The 25,604-nt window shown below is 37.1% G+C and overlaps 1 protein-coding gene and 1 pseudogene across 5 annotated transcripts in view; one reads left to right on the forward strand and one right to left on the reverse strand.

Moving 5' to 3' along the window:
• Window positions 1–12,800: 12,800 nt before the first annotated feature.
• The window catches only part of LNPK (lunapark, ER junction formation factor), a 55,036-nt gene continuing 42,232 nt past the window's right edge, over window positions 12,801–25,604 (forward strand). For 4 of the 5 annotated variants that reach the window (XR_015714921.1, XM_016207509.2, XM_087819753.1 and 1 more), the window contains exons 1-4: window positions 12,843–12,931; window positions 18,141–18,229; window positions 20,050–20,091; window positions 20,763–20,950. Coding sequence is in view for 4 of the 5 variants with exons in the window: in XM_016207509.2 (XP_016062995.2) it covers window positions 18,203–18,229; window positions 20,050–20,091; window positions 20,763–20,950 (257 nt within the window). In the remaining variant the exon portion in view is untranslated. Of the gene's footprint in view, window positions 12,932–18,140; window positions 18,234–18,843; window positions 18,845–20,049; window positions 20,092–20,762; window positions 20,951–25,604 lie in introns of all 5 variants that reach the window. The other variant, XM_016207819.2, reaches the window with a different exon arrangement.
• LOC148092605 (U2 spliceosomal RNA) lies at window positions 24,381–24,555 on the reverse strand (annotated as a pseudogene).

The raw sequence follows: 25,604 nt of genomic DNA on the forward strand, positions 1-25,604 counted from the left end.
GTAAGCTAAGGAGGCCTATGTGTCACGAATCCTGGGAAGAAACTGTTACAAAGCTTCTTCACAGGGCCTCTAATGATGTGTTCACAGGATCATATACTTTTGCAAAATTCACCCTAGTAAGATATTTTAATTCCAATCAGAGAAGATCGTTGTGTTTTTTCCTTTTGGCTTTTCCTCCATCACACTTCCCCTAGTGCTAGGTAGCTTTGCAATTGCTCAAGCATTTTTAGGACCCAGCTTAGGGACAGACTTGGAGATAGGCTATTTTGGGTTTAGTGCGATATAGTTACATGGTTTACAGCCACTCCTGTGGAGATTGCTAGCCCTCTCCAAGTGAGAATAACTTCTAGGCATATTCCAATTCGCATTCTGCCGATTCACTTGGCATGAGAGCATAAAGGTGCAAGGCCAGAGACCATCACAAAATGAGTGGTCCTTGGGTAATGGGAATAGTTTATTAGCGGAGCAGAAACAAGATTTGAGATGGATGGAGCTGGAAGCTAGTCTGTGGAAAATTCTTTCAATCATCAGATGAGTAAAATGTAAGTGGAGGACTGAGTTTCCATTAATATCTAGTGAAATTAAAAGTTCTTTCTTTTCAGGAATGTACTTGATAATGCAGCATACGCAATTATATATGACTCAGATGTTTTATTTTTTTTGGTGGGAATTGTGCAAAATAGAGTTTATGAGAATTCCTGTATTTGTAAGGCACATACCTGTAGCAACACTAAAACAATGGGCAGTCAGTGCATTTTTCCGCATCCTGATGTATTATAAAGTATAACCACAAAGTCTGGTGGTTCCGGGGACTTGGCATGCAAAGTTGCCACTAACACACTGCAGACAGAACTCTTGCATATATTCATCAATAAACCAATGTATGCAATATGAGTAATTTGGTTACATAGTTTTCCAGCTTATCACAATATAGCAGCAGATTAAAAAATGCATTTGAATTTCTCCTTTGAATGTTTTAATTTCAGGATTTAAAAAAATTGATCATTCTAACAGTCAGCTACAGCTGGAAAGAAGAATCCTTTTGGAAGCCAAAATTTAAACTGAAGATTCATAAAAGCTTCAAAATCAATTTTATTATATTAAAGTGTGCACTGAAAGTGTCAAAATCATGAAGAAAATAAAGTATTCATGAAAGCCAAGAAAATATAAATGATTAATGATAACGGAAAAGATAAAGATTATAAGAATCAGGACATTTCCAAAGAGGAAATGAAAAAACAGAAGAAACAGAAAATAGTAAAGCAAAATACAATTTGCATAGTCAACAAATGTTGGGAGCAGCTTCATGCTGATGACTTCATTGACTTTAATAAGGACTGTGGTGTTTCATTATGGTCTGTAACAAAAAGTAATAATGTCATTTAATACTTTAATTAAAGATGTCTTTTCTTTCAAACTTGTGATTCCAATAACATTTATATAGAATCAACAGAATATGAAATGAGCAAAAGAGATATTTCTCAAAAAGATTCAAAAAATATTTTAAATAGTCACACTCTTAGATTCTAGTTAGTTTATTCCAAGGCAAAAAATGGGTGTGTGTGTGTGTGTGTGTGTGTGTGTCATAAATATTGTTTTGTTTGTAAATTATTTCCAACTAGACAGACATTACTTATATTGGATAGTTTTTCAGACTTAATGACTATGTTGAAAAAGCTGTGACTATTCTATGAGCACAAGACAACTATCTTTTCTTAGATTACACATAAATTAAAAAACAGCTAAGATAGAACATTCTATATTATTTTGAAGCATTAAATATAGTGGTTGAGGTTATTGCATTTTTAAGGAAATCTTCAGAGGTCATGATGAAAATAATGACCATGATTCCAAAACCAAATTTAATGGGAATCCTATAAATAATTGTTCAATTTAACTTATTTTTTGCATGTTAACTTGGGAAAAATACCCAAAATGAACAAAAGTAATAGCTTATGAAGAATGAACAGAAATAAACAGAAAAGATATACATCACAAAAGGGTTAACAAATAAACGAACCAGACACCAAATATTGCTTCATTATTGTAGATTCTATGCCGGATGTATCCAACACTGATTAGATGCCATTATTGCGCTCTACTGCTGTGACTGAACACTGGATAGTTTTAAACTTTTTTTCACCGACTGAAAACCAGCCTGTGGCTTTATTCAACAATGTGGAATAACTTTTGGACAATAGTAACTTGTGGTTGAAAACATTCATGGAGTGTTGTCCAACAACATGGCTGCTATGAAAGGTGAGGAAAAGGGCTCCTAGCACTCTTTAAAGATATTAATAAGTGTGCAGGATGTACACCATGTGCAGCTCATTTCTTTAATCTGGTAAGAGAAAAAGCTGCCTCCACAGTTGTTAACCACGTTGGCATTTTACGACAGTTATTTTCCTTTCAGGTTCCTCTCATAAATGGAGTATTTTACATACACATATTAACTTGGATTAAAAAAAAAGTCTAAGTGTAATATAATGTGTTGTCCATTATAAAGCTGTTCAAGTCTTGCAACATGGGTGAAGGACATTTTATGAACTCTAAAATATATTTTTCAAAGATTTGGAAGAAAAACTGCAACACACAAAAGAGGAAAAAGCTTATTCAAAGAGATGATAAAAATCAAATACAATATTTTGACTGCAATTCAGAAAGACACTTTGAAACATTTATATAAGATATTTAAGAAATTTGAATCACATTCTTTGAATTATATAAAGGGGATAATCCTTTATCATATTTAAATCTATTTGTAAAGAACTGAGAAAAGTTCAGATAAAAATTAGTGAAATATGACATAAAGGTGAAAACGATAAGCAACTAAACCAATAGAAAGTATTCTGAAATCAAGAAGTATTTGTAACAAAAAAGATTTCAAATCATCACCAAAAGCAGGAATTCCCTAGAAGGATACATTTCAAATAGAAACAATGAGCAGGCTCTTGGATTGTTGGCTAATCCAATTAATGAGAGGAGGGAGTCGTATAAACACATTGGGAAAGGATTCAAAGTACTTATTGATTTGACATAAAATGATTACTTTGAAAAAAGTAAAATAAAACTCATAATATGCCATTACAACAAGGACATCACGGATGGGTAATAACTGTCATTGATTCAAAGAACATTTCAGATTAGTTATCGCATAAGGAAATTAGAAAAGCCCTGACATCTAATAGTACATATGTGAAAAGAACTGACAACTTGATAATACTTTTCTCACATTTGACAGCCATTCTATAAGTTTACACAATATTAATACAAAGCTGAAATATTTTACTAAACTTCAAATAATGGAAATTTAATTATAATGCAAAAAAACTGAATTATCTTTCTATACTTTATAGAAAATGGCATTACAAAACCATCATATGAAGAGGGAATTAGAAAGTATGCAGGTTGAACTTCTGATGTGGCCAAGGTGGAGTAAGCCCACGGAAGCCTATCTCTCTGTTAATTACAACTAAGAACTCTAGACAAAATACAAAAAACAACTATTTGAGGACTTTGAAAAGTTAAGAAAAGCAGGCAGATCAAGGAAAGGAGTCAAAACCTAGAGAGTTGTATGGGGGTGAATTTCTCATTTATTCCCTCTTTTCACTCATGATCTTAAGCCAAGGGGGCCCCTGGCAGAGCCGGGGCATTCATACTGCAGACAGGTACAACTCAGAGAATCCCATCTTTCTGTCCAGAAGACAGAAAGGGGATACAGTGGACCAGAGAGTGTGGGTATAACACTTTTTTCTTTTATACTCCCCCCCCTTTTTTTTGCCTTCTCATTTATGGCTTACTGAGGCCTGGAGTCATCAGTTATCACCCTCCTCTCTCCTCTTCCTGGAGGTTGGGGGATGGAGCTGAAAGTTTCATCTTTCTAGCAACTAACTTCTATCCAGAAACTATCTAGGAGCCCCTCAGGCAACAGTCATCTCTTAGCATGCCAAAGGCACTTATACATAGCAGATTGTAAGGGTTTTAGGAGTTCTGTGTCAGGACCTGAGGACAAAGACCAACTATATATAGGGTGTCCCCCCAAAAATATACACACATTTTAACAGCTGATAGCCCAATTTTGAAAATAAAATGTATTTTAATAAACACTACCTTTATAATTATTCAAAGTGTGTGTATACATTTTTGGGGGACACCCTACATCTTTTATTTTACCACAGTGGGAGACACAGAGTTACAAAGCCAAGGCTTTGAGAGTGGAACTACAAACCTCAAAACTCAGACTAACTTTTAACATTTGTCTCATTTGGAACATGAGACAAATACAAAACAGACTAGCAAATCATACAACCAACTAACCAACCAACCAATCAAAATGAAACAAAAAACCCTGAACTAACATTAGAATCATCACCTATAGAAAGAGAGATAAAACCTGTGCTTTGAGTCTAAATAGATTGATTTCATGCTACCTAGAGTTAGCTAAACTGTGAAGTTTGAGGGTACAGTTCTCCAGATTGTCAAGTCCATCCAAGGTTTCTGACACCAAATGCAATTTCAGAGGAGTTCTCAAAAGCACATTCAGGTTAGATCATTCACTGGAAGGATACACAGAACTCAATAAGAGCTATTATACTTATGGTTACAGTTTTGTACAGGATTTGAAAATCAGTATCATTCATCACATGTACTCAGTAAAGAAGAAAAACCATGTGATCATTTCAATAGATGCAGAAAAAGCATCTGACAAAAATTTTTCAACATATAATTTTCTGAGTATGACCTATTTGGGGAATAAAGAGAAGTCTGTTTATCTCCTGTGTTCACGAAGGTAGTGCCTGGAGATGGTTTGGGCCCTGCATCCACTGCACAGGAAGTTGGTCTTTATCTTGTAGGGAATTATTGGGTCTGATTTCAGTACTGCTTTAGCATTGGGACTTTTCTAGAACACATGTATATATAAAGAACACTAGTGTTTTTGAAAATATCTTCTAAAGTGAAGTTCCTATTACACTATAGCTCAAAAATTATCCTTAACTTTTTAAAGTTGTTCACAATTCTGCTGCATACAGATTTGTATAGAATTTTACTTATATATACATATGTTATAGATAGAATAATATAGCTTGAACAAGACGTCTGGTTTAATGTCCGCTGTTTGGGAAAACTAGATCTTAAGTTTATAAGAAATGAATTGTGTAGTTAGGATTTCCAGTCACCTAATTTCAGAGGTTTGTCAAGCAACTCAATCCTACCTTCTTTCTCACGTATTGGTTTGTATCTATCTCACAGCACCAAGTGTTTTCATCTACCTTTATCTTCCTCTGTCCTCACTTCATAGAACTTTGTCTTTCATTTATCTCATCTCTTTTTCATTCTTTGAGCTTTCACAGTTGCCTTCTTTCCAAATCCCTTGCATTTTCCAATACTCTCTTTTTATACGACATCTTTTTCAATTCGCGATCTTCCACTGATGATCACTTTGTAAATCACTGTGACTTAATAGTTTTCCTGTTAGCTATTGCCTACACATGTTTCACTAAGCTCCTCAGGACAGAAACTTTGTTTTCCACATTTTATGCTTTGTAAAACACCATGTACTCCCATGACTTCTATTAACAATAAATCTTAGCCTGATTTAGCGAAAGCTACATCTTCCTTATTCTATGTGTAAGATTTACAGTGCATACACAAGAAGATTCAAGTGACTAACCAGCTACCTGATTAGCCATGTGTATCATTATTTTTTATGTAGCATTAGAATGCCACCTTTCGGAATTACTGGGCACCAAGCCAACAATTTATTTTAACCTGCTTAATTTATATATATATATATCTATCTTCCAGAATAAGCAAAGTTTTTTTTTTTCATTGTAAGGAAATGTTCCTCTCTTTTTCAATAACTAGACTGAGTGCACATGGAATTGTGTACATGCCAGAATACTTCTGTTCTAATTTTAAATCATGCCTTTCAGACAAATGGTCTCTGGAATGATGCATTATTTATGATAATAGGGATCTTAAATGTTAGACTTGACAAATGTCAATATCAAAATACATTGATGTTTTAAAAGTTATTTCACAGAAGTCTAAACTTTATTTCCTACTTTTTTTATTTTATTGGAACATGGGAACCAAATTTAGCGCACATTTGCTTCAGGAGAGCGTGATGCAGGAGTTTATACTGAAGGGAGCAATCAGGTTGAAGAGCCACACTGCCCACTCGGCTTGCACTTCGAGCTCTTGACTTCGGTGCTGTCCTTTCCCTGACTTGACCCTCTTTTCCCAAGTACTCTCTGTCTTGTCTACCCAACACACCTTCAGGAGGTAGCTGAGAGTAGCTTTAAGCGCTACCTCCTTTAGATATATGTGCATTTTTAAAAAAAAAATCCTCACCTGAGGATATGCTTTTATGGATTTTTAGAGGGGGAGGGAGAGAGAAAGATGTGAGAGAGAAACATGGACTGTTTGCCTCCCATGTGTGCCCCTACTGGGGATGAACCCATAACCTAGGTATGTGCCCTGACTGGGAGTCAAACCCACAGTACCACCTTTTGGTGTATGAGGCCACGCTCCAATCAGTTAAGCCACTGGTCAGGGCAATATATATGCCTTTTTAGTCTGGATTCTAAAAGGTGAAACAATCTCAGCCATAGGATTTGACTAGTGTGACCTGCCTGGTATCATTTTACTTAAAGACCTACTTGATGAGCTGCCAAACATATTTTTGCTTAATTAGAAAGATGTATATTAGTTTTCTTTTCCTGCCAAAACATATTACTACAACTTAAGCATCTTAAAACAGCACTCATTAATTATCTCACAGTTTTGTGGATCAGAAATCCAGGCAATTTGGCTGAGGTGGTTCTCTGCTCTGGGTTTCATGAGGCTGAAATCAAGGAATCAGTAGGCTATGCGTCCTTCTGGAGATTCCAAGGGAGAATCTGTTTCTAGGTTGATTTGGGTTGTTGACGGAATCCGGTTCCATACAGTTGTATGACTGAGTTTTCCATTTGCTTGCTAGCTATCAGCCGGGGGGCATTCTCAGTTCTAGAGCCTGCCTACATCCTTTGGTCTGTGATCCTTTCCCTTCATTTTCAAAGGCAGCAACAATGGGTCAAGCTCTTCTTATGCTTTGAATGCCTCTGACCTCCTCTTCTGCTTATCTCTCCTCAGTTGCCCTCTCCGGCCACATCTCTCTGACTCCAGCCAGAAAATTTCTTGCAAGGGGCTCAAGTGGTTAGATTGGGACCACCTAGATTATTCAGGATAATCTATAACTTTAATTATATCTGTATCTGCCCTTCACGGTAGTACCTAGGCTAGTGTTTTATTTACTAACTGGGGGATAGGAATCTTGGAGTGACATCTTTACAACCCTGCCTACTATAAAGTATGAGATCTACATGATAAAAATAATAAAACTTTTTGAAGAACATACAAGGACACTTGAACAAATGCAGAGTCATACCATATTCCTGAAAAGGAAGGCTCATGTAGAAGAATATTATTCTCCCTGAAATTAATATACACAAAGAAATGTTAATGAAAATATAAATTTTGGGGGGGAGGGTTCTTGACAATTTAATTTCAAAGATGAGAAGAATAAGTGGGTACAAATAATGACATTAGAGAGAAAAAAAGGAAGAAGCCTATTCCCCAATTCATTTTATGAGGCTAGCTAGTGTAACTGATGCCGAACCTGAAGAAGGACATTACAAGAAAGAAAAATTACAGACCAGTCTCATTCATGAGTTTCCCACCCCTAGGTCTTTAAAATATTAGCATATTGAATCTAGCAACATATGAAAAATACAACAGACAAACGGAACAGAATAGCAAGGTCAGAAACAAATCCACATGTAAACGACTACTTGGTTTATTACCAAGATAGTGCTGCAGGGGAGAGGGGAGAGGACCACCGGTCAACCAACGGTGCTCGTTTAAATTTCCATTTTGGAAGGAGGTGAAGGGGTGTGAGAACTACAGATGGTTCATTTTCTTCATACATAAAAAAGTTAATTTCAGGTCTGCTTAGAACTAAGTTTGAAAAGCAAAACAATAAAATTTTAGAAGACACTATCCCCTTAGGATAGGAAAAGGTCTCTTAAGCATCACTAATCATAGAGGAAAAGAGTGATAAATGTGACTCCATAAAAATTTCTTTTCATCAAGACATTATTAAGAGAGTGAAAAGGCAAGCCACAGAGTGGGAAATAACATCTGTAGCACACTATATAATCAATTAACACAAATAGATAAGAAAAAGACAAACAGCCCAATATAAAAATGGGAAAACACCTGAACAAGGAGCCAATGCTCATATGAAAAGATTCTATTCTTCTTTAATAATCAGAGAAATTCAAAATAGTGTCAAATAAGTTGGCAGTACACATCCATTAGATTGACAAAAATTAAAATGTCAGACAATTCAAGTGTTGGAGAGGATGTAGAGCAACAGGAGCTTTTATATGTTATTGTTGTTGGTTATATAAATTGGTACAATTATTTCAAAAAATTCTTGCATGGTCTTGTAGAGTTGAAGATAAACATACCCCATGGACCAAGAATTCCATTCCAAGCTAAAAATTCTATAGAAATCTGTGTTTATGTGCTCCAGGACCCCCTCCCCCCAAAGTATTGTTTATAATAGCCCACAGCTTGATACAGCCTATATGTCCATCAATGTGGGGTAGATAAATAAATTATGGTGTATCCGTGCAATATAGTAATCTAAGCAATGAAGATGAATAAACTACAGCCCCATCCCATGACTGAATCTTAAAGACATAACATTGATCAACAAATTTTAAGATGTGTAAAAAACTTACTCTGTATTTCCATTTACGTAGAGTTCAAAAACAGGCATAAACTATATTGTTTAAAAATGAATAATTAGGCAGTAAAGCTACAAAGGAAGTGAATAATTTGATAATCATGATAGTGGTTACCTCTGGGCACTTGGGGGTTAAAAGGGAAAGGGCACATTGGGGCCTTTTGGAGTGTTGGTAATGCTCTACTTTTTGACCCAGTGGAGTTACATGAGTGTTTAAGTCATAGATTTAAGTAGTATACTCCTGTTTTACGAACTTTTCTGTTTGCTATATTTATAATCACAAAAAGATAATTCTTATCTTTTCCCCCCATTCTTTCTGATTTGTTCTCCAGTTAGAAGCATCTACAGTGCCTCATAGAGACTTAGAGTTGCTATAGCAAGACTACAAAGAGAACAAACAGTTCAGTCTTTAAAAACAAAAACACTTCCAAAGTAGGTTCTCAAGAATGAAAAAAAAAAAAGTTTTTCTGAGAGTGAAACAGCATTTGACCTTATTTCTCTCCCAGCCCTGACCAGATTAGCTAAAAAAGTACTGAACTGGGAGGAGTACATGGGACATAACACTGAAGAAGATGGGGAGGCCAGAGAGGGAAGGGTGAGGTTCGATGGGACTAGTGGAAAAACAGCATCAGGGTGGGCTGAGTGCCATTTCAGTGGACAGGAAAGGAGGCTTGGGCTAGAAGCCAGGAAAACTGTTATCAGAGCAGCTTTCGAGGGCTGCCTACAGCCTACATATGTATCATCCAGCAAAGGACACTGGCTTTGAAGTTGTGGACTGTACAGTCTTCCTCTCTCCATTCCTCCCATCCATTATATTCTTAGAGATTTTAGTCTGCAGGGCCCAGTAATCTATATATTAGTAAGCACTGTGGGTAACTCTTATGCAGGTGGCCTCTGGTACTGGAGCACCATTGCCCAGGGAAACTCCCACCAGTGGCACTGGTTAAAAATCCAAATTTATGGGCCCCATACCAGACATGTAGAATCAGAATTTCCAGAGAAGGGGTCTGAGAATTTGCGTGTTTTGTTTTTTTTTAAACAAAGACCCCAGGTGATTCACACGGAAGTCTGGGAAACTGCTTTTGAGACTTCTACTTTTGATTTTCTGTTTTTCCACAATGTACTTAAAAACATCTGTTTATAATAATCGTATTTTGAAAAAATAAGTGCCTTGTGGAAGAGAACAGATTACAAACTGTAAAATGTTTTTTCTCCAGTTTAGATTTCTTCTCAGTGCTTAAGATCCATAATCTGTTTACAAGACACCTCTCCTTGCAGTTACAGAAACATCTTAAACTCAACCTGTTCCAATTGAAATCACCTCCTCCCCCTAAACCCAGCTCTATTTCAGCGTTCCCACATTTCAGTGATAGCACTGGTGCCCACTCACTGTGCCTGACAGAAATCCTGTCATCTCTGACTCCCCCCTCTCCTTCAATCCCCATTCAGGCCCTCCCAATCTAAATCCATCACCGAGAGCTAACGTGTTACTTCCTACACTGTTCCATTTTCCCTACTCGTCTTCGTCTCCTTGTTCCCCCCCAATCCACTCGAACCACCACGGACACTAACCACCACCATGAATCCTGATTGGTCAGTGCTGGCCCTGTTCATATTCTCACGCTGCAGCTGGAATGATCTTTTCAAAACACACATCTGATCAGATCAAATCCTCCCCCCACTTTGTCCTCAAGAAAAAGATGAAAGTCCTCAGCATGGCCAGTGAGGCCCTGCTTGGCCTGATCTCAGTGCTTCACACTGCAGCCCCCCTGCCGTCTACGCCCTGGCCACGGCGGCCTGCTTTCAATCCAGCAGGCCTGTGACGTGCCTTCCTCAAAAACGCCTTCACGTAAGATGCCCTGTTTCCTTTTCTCGGTGCTTCAGCTTTTCATCCTTTAGGCCTCCATTCCAGGGTGACTTCCTCAAAGAGGCCTTTTCTGAATTTTCTGACCAGGTCAACGAGGGCTCACCACTGTAAGCCCTCCTGGCACCTATCTCTTGCAACTTTCATTTATTGCTCCAAATACATGTGGCTCACTTGTTTAATTAGACCCTTTAGAACTCCTTTGGCTAGAGTAGTTTGTTTCCTTCCTCAGCTTTTCTGGTGCTCGTGTGATTTCACTTCCTGAGAATCTATCCCATGTAGGATCAGCAGGGAACACCTCTCTAATATTTGGACTCAGCTAGAGCACCACTCTCATTGGCCGTCTCACATCACCTCTGACTTACCGCTTTCCCATCTCTCATCATAGTGCTTACTCACTCTATGTTGTACTTTTTGTTTTCTTGGGGGTTTCTTTCACTGCTATCGGTTGCTTTAGGGCAGCTGTTTTATTTATCTCTGTATCCTCGGCACTTAACACAAAGTCTTGCCCTCAATATTTAGAAGGACCCTGTAGCTTATAGTCGTGGTGCAGTGTCTTCCCTCACTGTGCCTAACAAACTCTTACCATTCGATACAGTGTTACCTTCAACATTATACATAATCTTTCTACTTTTCAGTTTCCTCATCTTGAAAAATATTACCATAACAGTATGTTGGGAGGATTAAAAGAATCAATGATTCACTACTTCTCAGGCCAAATCTCTGCTCTTTTAGAGCAGTTACCTAGACAATTTTGTTGCTGGCTTAGGGTTTCGGAATCTCTCGAATCCTGCTAGCTCTTCTGTCCCCCATTTCCTGTTTTCCCCTCTTTTACAAATAGACCTCCATGGCTCTGTTAAAACCAGAGAACAAATCTTTAGCAAGTGGAAAACATTTCTTTCCTATTCTTTTAGGAAAAAAGAGATCTTCCTGAGGTGAGATGTAGTATTTGCACAACTGCACAGGCCTTTCAAAAAAAACAAAGACGTTGAAACAGCAAAGGTTGAAAAACAAGATGCTTAAATTTCGATATCAGACTAGGTGAAATGCTCGTTTCCGTTTTCTTGTACCTTTACGAAGTGCCTGACCCAGAGTACACAACAAGGAAACACTGGGTCCCTTCCCTTCATCCTGCAGCCAAAGGCTTTTAGCAGCCAGGACAAGCTGCTCCACAGTGAACTCTCTCCCAGCTTCCAGGGTAAATTGTTCTTACCATGCAGATGCCACGTTCAGTTTCCTTTCTTACTTTGTTTGCTTATTTTTAAAAAAATCACACTCTTTAAAAATCTTAGAAACTTTATTTTAGAATGTGTACGTAATAATAGAAAGATCCCACGAAGCAGCACACAGGCTAACGCACGCCCCAGGGGGACTGGTGACGAGCCGCCCTTCTCCGCGTCACCTGGAGCGGTTCAAGTGTCTCATTCAGGGCTGTCCCCACGCTGGGAAATCGGACGCTCTTTGGGCAATGCTTCAAATCTGAGGCCAGGGCAGCTGGGTGGTTAAGCCGTGGGCCCGCGTATCAAGACCTTTGAGGGGGAGTGTTTCTGAGGTAAGGGTTTTAAGAGAGAACACTCGGCTTCTGCTGTTACCCACAGTTTGAAATCGACCCGTTTGGCATTGGGAGTCCACCGCGCACCGTGAGGCAGGCGTCCAGCTATCGAATGACTCTTCTGACGTCCTTGAGCGATACACGCCTCCAGCGCGCCTGGCCGGACTTTCTCCACCGGCCTCGGTCCCCTCTAACGTGTGCAGCACTAACCCGCTCTGCCGCCCGCCGCTCCGGGGGCTCCTCAGGGGCGTTCCCTTCCATCCGCGCCCACCTGCGCCTTCAACCCCACCCCTCTCGAGAGGCTCTCGGACCAACTTCGGGGATTTTTTTTTCTCCGATGAGGTCTGCAGAACGGGCATTAAAAGGAGGAGTAAGAATTAACTGTATTGGTAGGAGTCAAATCAGGCAGCGTCACACCTCTCAGAAGGGACGGCCGGCACCCCGTCTGGCCGTGAAGTCACAGGCGCAGACGCCCACCCGCCAACCGCCCGGCTCGCCCGCCCCAACTGCCGGCCGGGTCACAGTCACGTGACGAGGCGGCGCGCGCGAGCCCCGGCGCCGATTGGCCGGCGGCGGGAGCGCGGGGTTTGATGGGAAGGCGTTGGCAGGGCCCGTCCCTCTGTCAGTGGCGGCTGCTGCTTGCTCCGGAGGCAGGCTACGCGGTGGCGGCCGAAGCTGGCCGAGGTGGACGCTGGTGCCGGGCTTTGCCCGCTTCTGGAAGGTACAGCGCTTAAAATGCGGGCAATTGGGAGCGCTCGGCAGAGGGAGGGCGCACCGAGCTCGTTCCTGGGAAACACGCTCCCGCTCCTGCCGCTCGCCTCTCCCAGCAGCCCCCTCCCGTGCTCAGTGGCCTAAGCTCTGCGGGGGCCGCTAGTCCCCCTCGCTCCCTGCTGCGCGCTGACCCAGCCTCGCCGCCGGGTCCCTGTGGTGTCCCCGCACAGTGGCCGGGGCGGTTCTAGAATGCTGGAGACCCCTTTCTTCCCTCCCCCCCGCCCCCTGGGGAGGTGGTTCCCAGCCCTGTGCTCGGCGGGGCGGGGTGGGGTCGTGGTGGCGGCGGCTGGGGTGAGCTGAGCCTCGGCCCACCCACGTGGAGGCGAAGGGCCAGAAGATGCTACGCTACGCTGTGGTTTTCGGTGTTGTACCCAGGTCTTTCTGAGTTGTGCGGGGGCCCCGGGAGTTGGAAAGATCAGGAGAGACCGAAAACTGTCAGTGTCATGCGGCTCGGCCCAGCGTGTGGGCGTGGATTATGTACGGTTTGGAAGCCTGTGTACGATCGTCCTCGTTAGAGGAATGGTGGGCGGTGGAGGGGGTGGAGGGAAGGGCAGGGCTGCCTCGCTGTCATTAGCATGGCAGAAGGAGAGCAAATGGAAACTTCATCTGTAGTTTAATTCTTTAATATTGTGTATGGGGATTGGGAGAGAACTGGGATTGGTGAACTCAGTTTTGCTGATGGTTCCCTCGCAGTACTAAGTAAAACCTGTGACTCACTGAGTTTTCCACGTTCTGCTTTTCCTCGTTGGCGTCCGGTGTGTGGTGACCAGTGTCAACTGTTTCTCCTTTCCCCGTGGCCTGGGTGTACCACTGACAAAACTGACCCTCTTCTACAGGGGTTTGTGTGGATGTGAGCAGGCTTGGTTTCAGGCATATGTCCAAACCGGCAGGGACTGCTAATCTTTTGTCCTCAGCTGTCTCCATAGTTCCATTTTAGGAGGACCAAGTTGATTTTGAACATATTTTTAAAAACATGAGTGACGCATTTAAAATTAGGATTTTAAGTTTCTCTGTCATCCTCTGAGATCAGTCCAGTGCTGTTACCAAACTTACATAGTGTTTATATATTGTTAAATTGAAAAAGAATATAAGAAAAGGAAGAAGTTATTGTCTATCATAACTTGATAAAGAAATTTTCCCAATCAGATAATCATTTTTGTTAGTATTTAGTTCAGAATGAACATTGACTTTCCATGAAGACTAGAACCTAATCATCATACAATGAAAGTGCTTTGGGAAGTGTACCTTTCAGTAATTTTATTTTTAAACAATGAATGTGGCAGTTTGGGATATTTCAGAATTGCCTTTTCAATTATGATACTTGAAAGTCAGAGTTTTAGAACAAATCACTTTTAATCTTCAATAGTACAATGTGTTGTAGAGGTACTATTGATATTGAATAGTTTCTGCTTAAGTTTTAAACTTGATAAACATACTAAACTTTCTTTGCTGTAAAAGGCCAACATGTTATTTTAATATAGTCTGCAGAATATTTTGCTTTATTTTTTATATTAGAAAAAATGAGAGCAATACAATTTCAGTAAAATACAAACTACAGTTTTATTTTTCAATTTGAAAATTATGAAACAGGTTTTTTCTTGATAAGAAGTTAGAAAGAAATGTGTTCCATATTAGAAGTATTGTCTGTACTACATGTGTTTTCTGGTAATAGTAATAACAATGGCTACAATTTATTATGCACTTAAAGTTTGTTGGACACTGTGCCAAGTGATATATAATTTCATTTAATTCATGCAATAATTCTGTGAAGTATAGATATTTTTGCCATTTTAGAAATGCTTAAACTGAGGCTTAGAGAGTTTAATTTACTTTAACCAAGATCACATAGCTAGTATGTGGTTGAGTCATATTTTGAACAGAGACCTTTTCTACTCCATTATTTTAATTTGACTTGAAATTAGCTGAAAATTTAAAAATAACATGCCCCAAGATTTTAAATTCTGACGTCCAAACCTGAGTGTGACTTGCAGTTAATAGAAAAAACGTCCAAATAATATGGGGGCGTTATTATTCATTGAAAACATGTTAGATGCACCTAGCTTTTAAGGTCATGTCAAGTCCCATTGTGATATCAGAGTGGAAAGAGACTGTGTCTGTACATGTTCATGGAAGAGTTCTTGGGAATAAGCCACTTGAGATTGAGCCATCTGTCCACTCAAGGGCAAGCACATTGATTTATGCTTCAGAAAGAAATGCTAGTTATTTGGTTCCAATGTAATTTCCATGTGTTGAAAGGAAGCAGAGATGGGCTAGAAAACAGCAGCGATCACAGCAGTTAAAATAGCAATTTGTATTGAGAAATTAATATGGGTCAGGCACTGTTGTAAATAGTTTAGAAGGCATTATGTCATTTAAGCCTTTCAACATTTAAGAGGGTCCTTAACTATCCCTCCTTTGCAGATGAAGTTATTGAGTAACTGAGGAGGGTAAGTAACTTATTTGCCCAAGATTTCATAGTAAGTAATGGGCTACAGGAATTGGAGTTAAGATGTTTGAGTAGCAAGGAGGGAAAAAGTGTGAGAATAGAAGAGGTATGAAATTAAAGCTTTAGATAAATAGTTGATTAATTTTGTTATACTTTTATATCTTTTGGAAAGCACTAACATTACATGTGCATTATAGTAAATCAACATCCTTAACAGATGCCAGAATGTGATAGGAAACTTGCTGGAACAATGAGGGCCGACTGGTTCTTTGATTATGAACTTGAAAGCATGGATATGGCATTTAATGACTGTTATCCTGATGTTGTTTTAGAGGACACATTGAAAAGCACAGTCCTCTGCTTCAGGGATCTGGAAGGCTAAGCCATAGTTTGTTTCATTAACACTAAAACAATTCTCCAAGCAAATAATTGATGTCAAAGTTGGTATTAATTGCAATTTTATACATGTATTTCATATTATACTTATTTAAAAAGTGACATACAGTAAACAAGTAAAGAAAGTGCTTGCAGATTTCTAGTGTCAGTTCTGCCCCTACCTGGAGTTGCATAATTTTGGCAAATCATTCAACATCTTTTCTAAGCATATTTATGCATTCAAAGTTAACCAAATGAAGGAATTGGGCTACTTGATACACTATACTAACACTGTCTCTTGTGTTTATAACTCACTTTCCACTTCTGTGTCTCTGTTTACCAGCCATTTGAGAATGTCAGCGGTGCTTTCATATATTTTATATATAAATATTTTAATCTAATATGTAAAAGCATATTTTATTTCTGATTTTGTGTTATTGGGAATAACTGGTTGTTTTAAAAAACAGACTAAAATGCTGTGTCTGACTCTACTACTTAATGTCTTTGGTGGCCTTAACTACTTCACTTCCCTAGCCTGTTTCCTTATTTATAAAATGGAGCAATAGTAGTATCTAAATGATGAAATTCATGTAAAGCATTTGTTTTAGGACCTGCTAGGGAGTGCTTACCAAGTATTTAACTGATATTATCATTGTTATTACTTTCAAATATTAAAAATTCTGATTTGTGATGGCTACAAACTTAACTTGGAGGCATATAAGTCTGTTACAAACTGTTACAAACCAAACTGTGTAGGTCAGTAGTGTACAAAACTAGACACCATACATTAGTTTCAAAATAGCGGATATACTTTAAAAATACCAAATTAAAGTGGTTCATCTGAATCTTCCCTCCCCAGTCACCTTTCTTGGTGGTTATTTTTAGCATCTTAAGAAGGTTTTAAAATCTATATAATGTCTTAACTCAGAAATTTATACTTTCATTCATTAAAGTTCCTGGATTTCCTACAACTGCGTTTTAGATATTTGAATACGGAGTTAATATTGAAGGATTAATAATATTTAGATTACAACTTAAATATGACTTATAACATTCATTAAATTTATAAACTTCAAAAAATTTCAGGACAGATTATAGTTATTTCTGTCTGTAAGTAAAAGTATTCCTTTGTAAGTAAAAGTATTTCATAATTAGGTTCTTTGTTACTTTTCTAACCAAAAAAGTCCAAGATAGATATTGCTTATGATGATTCTAACCTATAAATAGTGTTGCAGAGAGTACTTACTTGGTACTGACATTATTTTTTATTACATTTATGGTTTAAAAAAATGTAAGAACTTTTTTTTTTTATGGAAATGAAGTAGTCTTATACATTGTCAGTATGTAACTATAACCTGGTAAAAAAAAATGTTTGAAAGTATATTTTCACTGGTTCAACTTAAAAGAATAAAACTTTATATAATTATTGACTGGTAAATTGATTTAGAATATAATATTACTGATACATTTTCAAACATATGGTAATATTATAATACATTTCAGAGTAATAGAAAAATGACTAAATGAAGAGGATATACAGGTAGCTGACGTGAAGGTCAACTAACTTGAGAGGGACTTAAACACAGTTTTAGAGAGAAATGCTTATTTGGGTGTTGGACTGGAGTGAACAGATGGGAAGTCTGAAGATAGAGTGGCTTTTGGCCATGTTTTTTCTGAGGTATTGGACAAATCACTAAACCTCTTTTCTCTTAATTTTCTTACTTTTAAAATGGTAAAAATGAAAGCTCTCCTGTGAAAATTGGTAGCATTATTAACTCTAACTTACAGAAAAATTAAGGCTCAGAAACATTAAGTGATTTGCTCAAGGTCACAGGTAGCCTTGAAACCCTTATTTTCTTATTCAAATCCAGTTGAATTTCTATTATTACTTGTAAGGTGATATTATTCTAAACATTGTGAAATACCCTTAAATTTAAATAATTAGTTGGGAGTCAGCTAAATGATAGAAAAAGTTGAGTTTAATCATGTAGAATGGAAATAATATAGTAAAACTTTTCTTACAAGAACAATACAGGTGACCTACTTTAAAAGAACAGAAAATTGCAAAGTGGTATGAATATACACTTCTAAAATACCTTGCCATTAAAAAGCCTTTCCAGCTTTGTCTTCACATTTAAAGATGTCCTGGCTTAGAAGAAGGGATTTTTTAAAAGATGGACTCTATCTCAAGACTGTTTAAATTAAAATTTCACAGTAGTGGAGTCCAAAGAAATTAATCTTCTATAGTATTTTTAAGCAGTATTACAGCATCTAAGTTTTATAGTGGGTAGGCTGTGTGTTGTAACTTAAATTTTTAAAATGCTTCTTTTATTTCTAGCCTTGAATTTCTTTGGAAAATTGATGATATTTATCATTGTGCCCAGTTTCTACAATTAAAAGATGGGTGGATTATTTTCTCGATGGAGGGTAAGTTATTTTCCTTTACAGCCAGTTTTTAGTCTAATAGGACAGTGTCAAACAAAGCTATTTGTGAAAGTCTCCTTTGTGGTGTAGACTTGAGTAGTAGTTTGATATTATCCCTGACTCTAATTTTTCTTTCTTCTCTTATAAATTAGTTTTTTATTTGGACTTTAATAGTTCTACTTGCTATATAGGTGTCTAATGTCTCTGCGTAACAGAATTATTTGACCCTGACTTATGATTTGTTTTTATTTCTATGTATTCATGTACAAATAGTTATCTTTTCTTGGTTTCTTCTCATAGTACCTAAATTTCAATCTTATTTGAAAGAAAGTTGAAATTAGTATTTTATACAATACTTATGTTTTTATAGGTTATATCTTTTTGCCTAAAACTTGTTGCAGCCCTAGCCAGTTTGGCTCAGTGATTAGGGCCTCAGCCCGAAGACTGAAGGTTACCGGGTTCAATTCCTGTCAGGGGCACTACCTCGATCCCTGGGTGGGGCCCGTGTGGGAGGCAACCAATTGATGTGTGTCTCAAGTCAATGTTTTCTCTCTCTCTCCCCCCCCACCCCCTCCCACTCTCTCTGAAAAGCAATGGAAAAAATATCCTCAGGTGAGGGTTATAAGCAAACAAACAAACTTGTTGCAAATATTTACTGAAGTCACACTAAATATACTTTTAGGAAATATAGGTTAAACAATTAAAAATTCAGTCTGATTTTATTGGTTAAGGCTTTAGAGGAAGGTAGCTCAACTTTAGAGCCAGACAACATAAAATACATTGATAAATGCTCTTCTCTAATGTAAGAGGAGATAATGTAGTCTAGGACAAATTACTTTGCTTATTTTTGGACTCCTTTTTACCATAATAATGAAGTCCAGCAATACTTGGTACGTAGTTTAGTTTTGAACTATTGCTGGAACTGCTGTGTTTTGGATTGGCATTATATTGACTCCTGTCCCCCTTTAAAAACCTTTTTACAGTTCTGCCTGAAGATCATATTTATCTATTCTTCCTTTGTCTTTCTTGTTAAGTTGGACCATATGAAATTGCCAATTTTCAACAGCTTTGACTTACATAAATAGCAATTTCATATGGTTCAACCTAATGTTAACAACTCTTGTGGGAACTACAATGAATTGATATTCATTACCCACTTAGACTGTTGAGTATATAATTGGTAAACATTTTCTGAAGTGTCGTATGAGTCATTTTGGCTGGTTTTTATTCTAGGTGGTATTAAAAACACCTTTAACAAACAAGCTCTGCTATAATGAAATATTCTTAGATGCCCTTTCAAAATATAATCTTCAGAAAAGTACTTTAGGAATTCAGAATGAAGGAAGACTATTGATTTTGACCTCCAGAGTTGTAAGTGAGCTGTTAGCAATAGCAAATCAGACCTGTTTTAGTCTTGAATCTTTAGTACATGAATTTTTTTTGAGTAATTATATCTAAGAAAATTTTTCTTGGAGGAAAATTTGTTTTTCTTGATATCCTCAGATGAGGATTAAAAACAAACAAAAAAAGTATGTTCTGTTGGGTTTAAGAATGGTAAAAATTGAGCTATCGGAGTTAAAAGTACTTCTAGACTAAAAAGAAGTTAAGTAGGAATATGCTTATTTAATCTTATGTAGTCCTGTTTATAATTTTTATTTAAATCAAAATCTTATTTATAAATAAACAGGCATACGTATTGCTTTACAGCATTGGAAAAAACAATTTTGCATGAAAGTGTTCTTTTATGATTATATAAACTGAGGTGTTTGTAAATTTGCAGTAACAAGTTTTAATGCTGTCTCTTATTTCTATTTCTGTAACAGACAAAACCTTCAACTGTAGAAGTTCTGGAAACTATAGATAAGGTAAACTCTTTGCCTCTGGGGTGTTTTAATCCATTTTAGGTGTTAAGTAAAAGTCTGTCACTGACTTAAGATTGTGTCAAGTAATGGAGCTTGTTTTAATGAAATTAGATGTACAGCATTGTGTAAATCAATGTTACAGATAGGATAAAGTAGATTATAAGATAGTTTGCAACAATTTTTATTAGTCTGCAAACTTGACAGCTTTTTATGCTTTCTATGATTATTAAAAATGGTTATGCCTTGGGAATACTGAGAGTTTTGAATAGATTGAAAGAATATAGTATAGACCACTATTTCAATATTTATGAATTCTTTTTTATAGGCAGATATTGTATAGACCTTATACAGGAGAATTACTACTTGTTTGATTTTTAACAAATACTGTTTATTGATGCTAATTTCATACCTCTGATCTTTGCTAATTTGATAGGTTTAAAATAGTATCAATATTGCACTTAAAAAAGTGTTTTGTCAGATGGGCATTTTTAAAAATTTTAACTTTATTTTTAGTTTTTCACATTATGTTCTGTTTTAAAATACTAAGGTGTTATATTTCATTGAAATTTAAGAGTTCTTTCTACATAATCTGTCATGTGAAAAATTTTTGTTAACATTTTAATATCTTTATGAAATTTGAGATTTAATAATATGAAATAATTTTCTCTTAACAGGAAATTCAAGCATTGGAAGAATTTAGGGAAAAAAATCAGAGACTACAAAAATTATGGGTTGGAAGATTAATTCTCTACTCCTCAATTCTCTATCTGTTTACCTGTTTAATTGTATACTTGTGGTATCTTCCTGATGAACTTACAGCAAGACTTACCATGACACTCCCGTTTTTTACTTTCCCATTAATGTAAGTAAATTGTTCTTTTTGTTGACTTTTCCTTTTTCTGACCAGATAGTTTTAATATATTTAGTCTTTTTTTTTTTAATTAGGAAAAAAGCAATATCCTTGAATAAATTTGCTTTGTTTTTACAGTTTGAAAAAATATTTCTTTAAAAAAGTGTAACGATGTTTTAAGCCTTTATTTACAATCCAACGTACCTGAGGAATATGACCCTGTAACATTTGTAATAATGCCTCTATATATGGCAATCTTTTGGGCATGGAGTGGACATTTCCGATTGTGAATAGTGGCAAGTGAGGGAGGGTTTGTAAAACAAAAAGAACCACCGCCCCAGGGACTTTGAATATATTCCACTCATCCTACTTGTTTTCCCTCTTCTTAGTCACTGCTATAAAGCAATTGGCCCTTATGATAGAAATATTTTATAATATAGTATATTACAGAAGGTGTGTTGTGATTGAGAATTTTGAGAATTCTGAGAATAAAAAATTTGTCCAATTAATCAAAAAACCTTTATGGCTACCAGTTGCATAGACATTGGACTATAATGGTGTATGGTACACAAAAGTACAAAATTTCTGACTGTAGAGCTTAGACAGCATGTATGAAGTACTAAGTGTGATGGATATTATGAAAGAGAAGTGCCAAATGCTATGGGAACATTTAACAGGGGCCCTCAACAGCCTGGGGTGGAGACGGGGGTCAGGGAAGGGCCTTTGTATTCATTTCCTATTGTTGCCTCAGATCAGTACCCATTTACTGTATTAGAGTTGTAAAGGTGAGACAGGTGGCTTGACGGGTTCCCTGGTTCCCTGTGTAGGTCTAAGTCAAGGTTCTCAGCTGTCCTGGAATCTTACCTGGAATCTCTGTGGGGAAAATATTCTTACAGACTCAGTCAGGTTATTGGTCACCTTCTGCATCTCTCTGACTCCCTATTCTGCCCTTGGGCCTAGAAAGCTCTGCTTTTATTTAAGGATTTAACAGATTATATTAGACCCACCAGGATAATCTGTTTTAAAATCAGCTGTAATTACAAATAATTACAAATATAATTATTTGTAATAATTATATCTACAAAATTCCTCCACAGCAATACCTAGACTACTATTTGATTGTATAACCAGAGGATTAAAATCTTGGAGGAGAGGGCTATCTTTAGTTTTCTGCCTGCTACAGGCTCCCAGAGGAAGTGATATTTGAGTTGAGACCAAAAGGATGGATATGTGTGTGAAGTGTGGTACGACATGGTGGGTAGTGTTTCAGGCAGAAGGAGCAGCATATTTGAAAGCCCTGAGGGAGGGCAGAGAATGGCAGGCTTAAAGAACGGAAAGAAGGCCAAAGACTGGATTATAGAGAAAAGTCTAGGTAGGCAAGAGATATTTCTGGGCCTTTTAGTTGATGATAAGGATTTTAGGCTTTAATCTAAAAGTATGGAAAGCCATGGAAGATTTTAAAGAAGGAATATGACATGATCATATGGTTATTTTAAAAATACCATTGAGGCTATGGTATGGAAAATAAATTAGAGGGGAATAAGAATGGATCTGGAGCAGCAACTTAGAAAGTTATTTTAGGTATTATGTAGGAGAGATGATTGGAGGTGATTTGCACTTTAGTGCTGGTAGCAGAACAGAGAAGCACAATGTTGTAGGTATAGTAGTAGATTCTATAACGCTAAGTTTCTTTCTCTTGTTTTCCTTGTATTTTTCATAAAAAGGGGAGAAAAGAAATTTAGAAAGGGAATTAGCATTACTGTGCTCATTTTAATGGCTACCCACAAATTGTGATCTACTGGATCTACTATTGATTCAGAAGACCTTTTTTTTGGCAAATAGATGATATACTAATTGTTTTTAAAAATAGAAAAAATTCAGTTCTTTAAAAATGTTTGTTTTTCTTCAATTTGATCTTTCTACTATTTTGAGTATCAACCTTTATTATTCTTACTATGTTGTGTGCCTGTTCTGCATCACCTGCATCTAGTATTTCTTGGCTAGTTAAGCTTCAGAGCCATTTCTCACTTTGTCTCATTCACTTCTGTGACCTGGTTCTCAACTGCTGCAGCTTCTATTTCAGTAAGCTTTTCACTCTTGGAAGCATAGACCAGTTACCCAACAAAGAATAGAATTGTCCTTCTGATTGATGACAATCAAAAAGCATGAAATAAAATACAACAACGTGAAAGTGCATGTTGTGGTAGATAGAAGGAAGACTTACCAAAAGACATTTTCTTTTGTATATACTGTGAGTATTGCCCAAGCTTATCCCTGGACTTTTTTCCTTTGGGCATAAAAGTTTTGAGGTCTGGACCAGGGTTTACTTAAAGAAATGGAGGCAAAAGGAGTAATAAAATGTGTTTCTTTACTTATCACTGTCTACATGGATTGCAAAGCTTAGAAATTTATTCAATAATTGCAAAAAGTGACTGCTGTCTCTGCAGTCCAAGTTTTCTAAATGCTTTTACTGGACAGAGAAGTCATGGATTCAGGGCTAAGCATATATTGCATAATCATAAATATTCCAAAATTATCTTTTATGATAGATTATCAATACATTACATAAGATGCTTTGAGATTTTATTATAGCTTCTTTTCAGACTGTAATATGGAGGAACTTGCTGTGATTTCAACCTGTTGTTTTTCTGCCTTTCAGATTCAATAATATATTTGTATGCCTGATCTTTCCAATTCTTACTGAAATGGAAATTATAATATAAATGCTGAACTTATTTCATAGGAGTCATTAAGGCTGTGCTCAGTGAGGGAAGATATGGGTTACAGTTAAATTTTTGTATTTCTGCATCATGCAGGAAGATATGCATTACCTTGAGAGTTGGTTCATTTCTAAGAGTCAACAACCATTAAGCTTTGTCTCTATCTTAACAGACCCTATAAGCGATCTTACAGACTTTTACTCCTGGATACCTTGTTCTTACAGATTATAACTTTCTAGAAGTTTTGCTCACTGTAAGATCCTTTCAGAAACCAATTAGCATAAAATGTTGACCTTCCCAGAGGATTATTTTCCCCCCTTCTTTTTGCCTCTTAAATGGGTTTTTGGGGGGGAAATTTTAAGCAGAGGAACTGAGGAAGGTAAGGTGGTCCTGGCCTTGTTTCGTATGTTTTCTTGTTTTTCTACCACAGCCTTTTTCATGTCATGGCACACATAAACTAATTACTAAAATTCTGTGACACCCCCCAAAATATATCTTTTGCCGATACGACAAGAATAAAAAGGTGTAATTTTGATTTATTATTCACACCAGCCTGCTATTGTCGTGTTGGCTGTTGTCATTTTTTACTTGACAGTGTAAGGGAAAAAGAGGTCAGTGCCCCTGACTAAACAGTTGCATGTTTTAAACATTCTTGTGCCACACCAATGTGCCATGGCATACTGGTTCAAAATCACTATTTTAGTAAATTGCCATTTGAGGATAGGGCTTTGATCTTTTATGGTTTTTATGCTTCCTTCACACTCTTCCTTCTCCCAACTAGCTGGTAACAGATATTTTCTCAATCCAGCTAGAAAGTTGACAAACATAATTTGTAGCCTTTTACACAGATAAGAACAGGTACTTTGCTTGATCTTAGCCAGAAGGCTGAGAAGTGATAATCTGTAGCTTTTTGAAGAAAGTTACATTTGTTTCATGGCACTCTAATAAGAATACAAAGTATCTCTCATCAACTATAGTTGGCTCTTAAAGGAGAAGGTATCTGTGAACATTTCCTGATATTTACTCAAAGAGAATACAATTGACCCTTGAACCACGTGGAGGTCAGAGGCAATGACCTCCCCACCCCACCCCCGTGCAGCCAAAAACCCACATAGAGCTTTTGACTCACCAAAGTTGTAATTACTAATAGCCTACGATTGCCTGGAAGCCTTAACAATAACACAAACAGTTGATTAATACATATATTTTGTGTTATGTGTATTATATACTGTATTCTTAAAGTAAGCCAGAGAAAAGAAAATGTTACTAAGAAAATCATAAGGAGGAGAAAGTACAATTTATTGAAAAAAAATCCACATGTAAGTGGACCCACACAGTTCAAACCTGTGTTGTCAAGGGTCAACTGTATTTACTTTGGCAGGTAAAAAAATCATTTTGCAAGCATCCCCTTTGCAATATTGATAAATGTTTGAATATTGATAGATATTCGCTTGATAGAATTTTATACTTAAAGAATTATGTACTGAGACATAATTACGAGACACATCCTATTCTTGCATGCGAAGACTCAATGTAGCAATGAGATCACTTCTCCCTAAATTAATCTAAAAATGTGTGATCACAATAAAAATAACTGCTTTAAAAATCATGGCATACTTCTATAATTTTTAATGGAAAAATAGGCACGTACGAATAGTCTTGGAAATTCTAAAAAAGGAGAAGAATGAGAAGCAGAGGTCTACCAGGCATCAAATGCGTTATAAAACTTCATTAATTAAAAGTTTGGTACAGTGTATAGATAGAGACACAGACCAAAGAAAGAGACAGAATCCAGAAACAAATCCTAAAGGAATTTTTATGTATGGTTTCTATATATGATAGAGATGACATTTCAAATCATTGGGGGGAAATGGTGTGGAGTTATACTAAAAAATAAGTAGATAAAAATAAAATGTAAAGCTTGATTCCTGCCTTATTCCTTATAC

The sequence above is a fragment of the Miniopterus natalensis genome, chromosome 8, assembly GCF_054644295.1.
Source record: "Miniopterus natalensis isolate mMinNat1 chromosome 8, mMinNat1.hap1, whole genome shotgun sequence".
NCBI lineage: Eukaryota > Metazoa > Chordata > Mammalia > Chiroptera > Miniopteridae > Miniopterus > Miniopterus natalensis.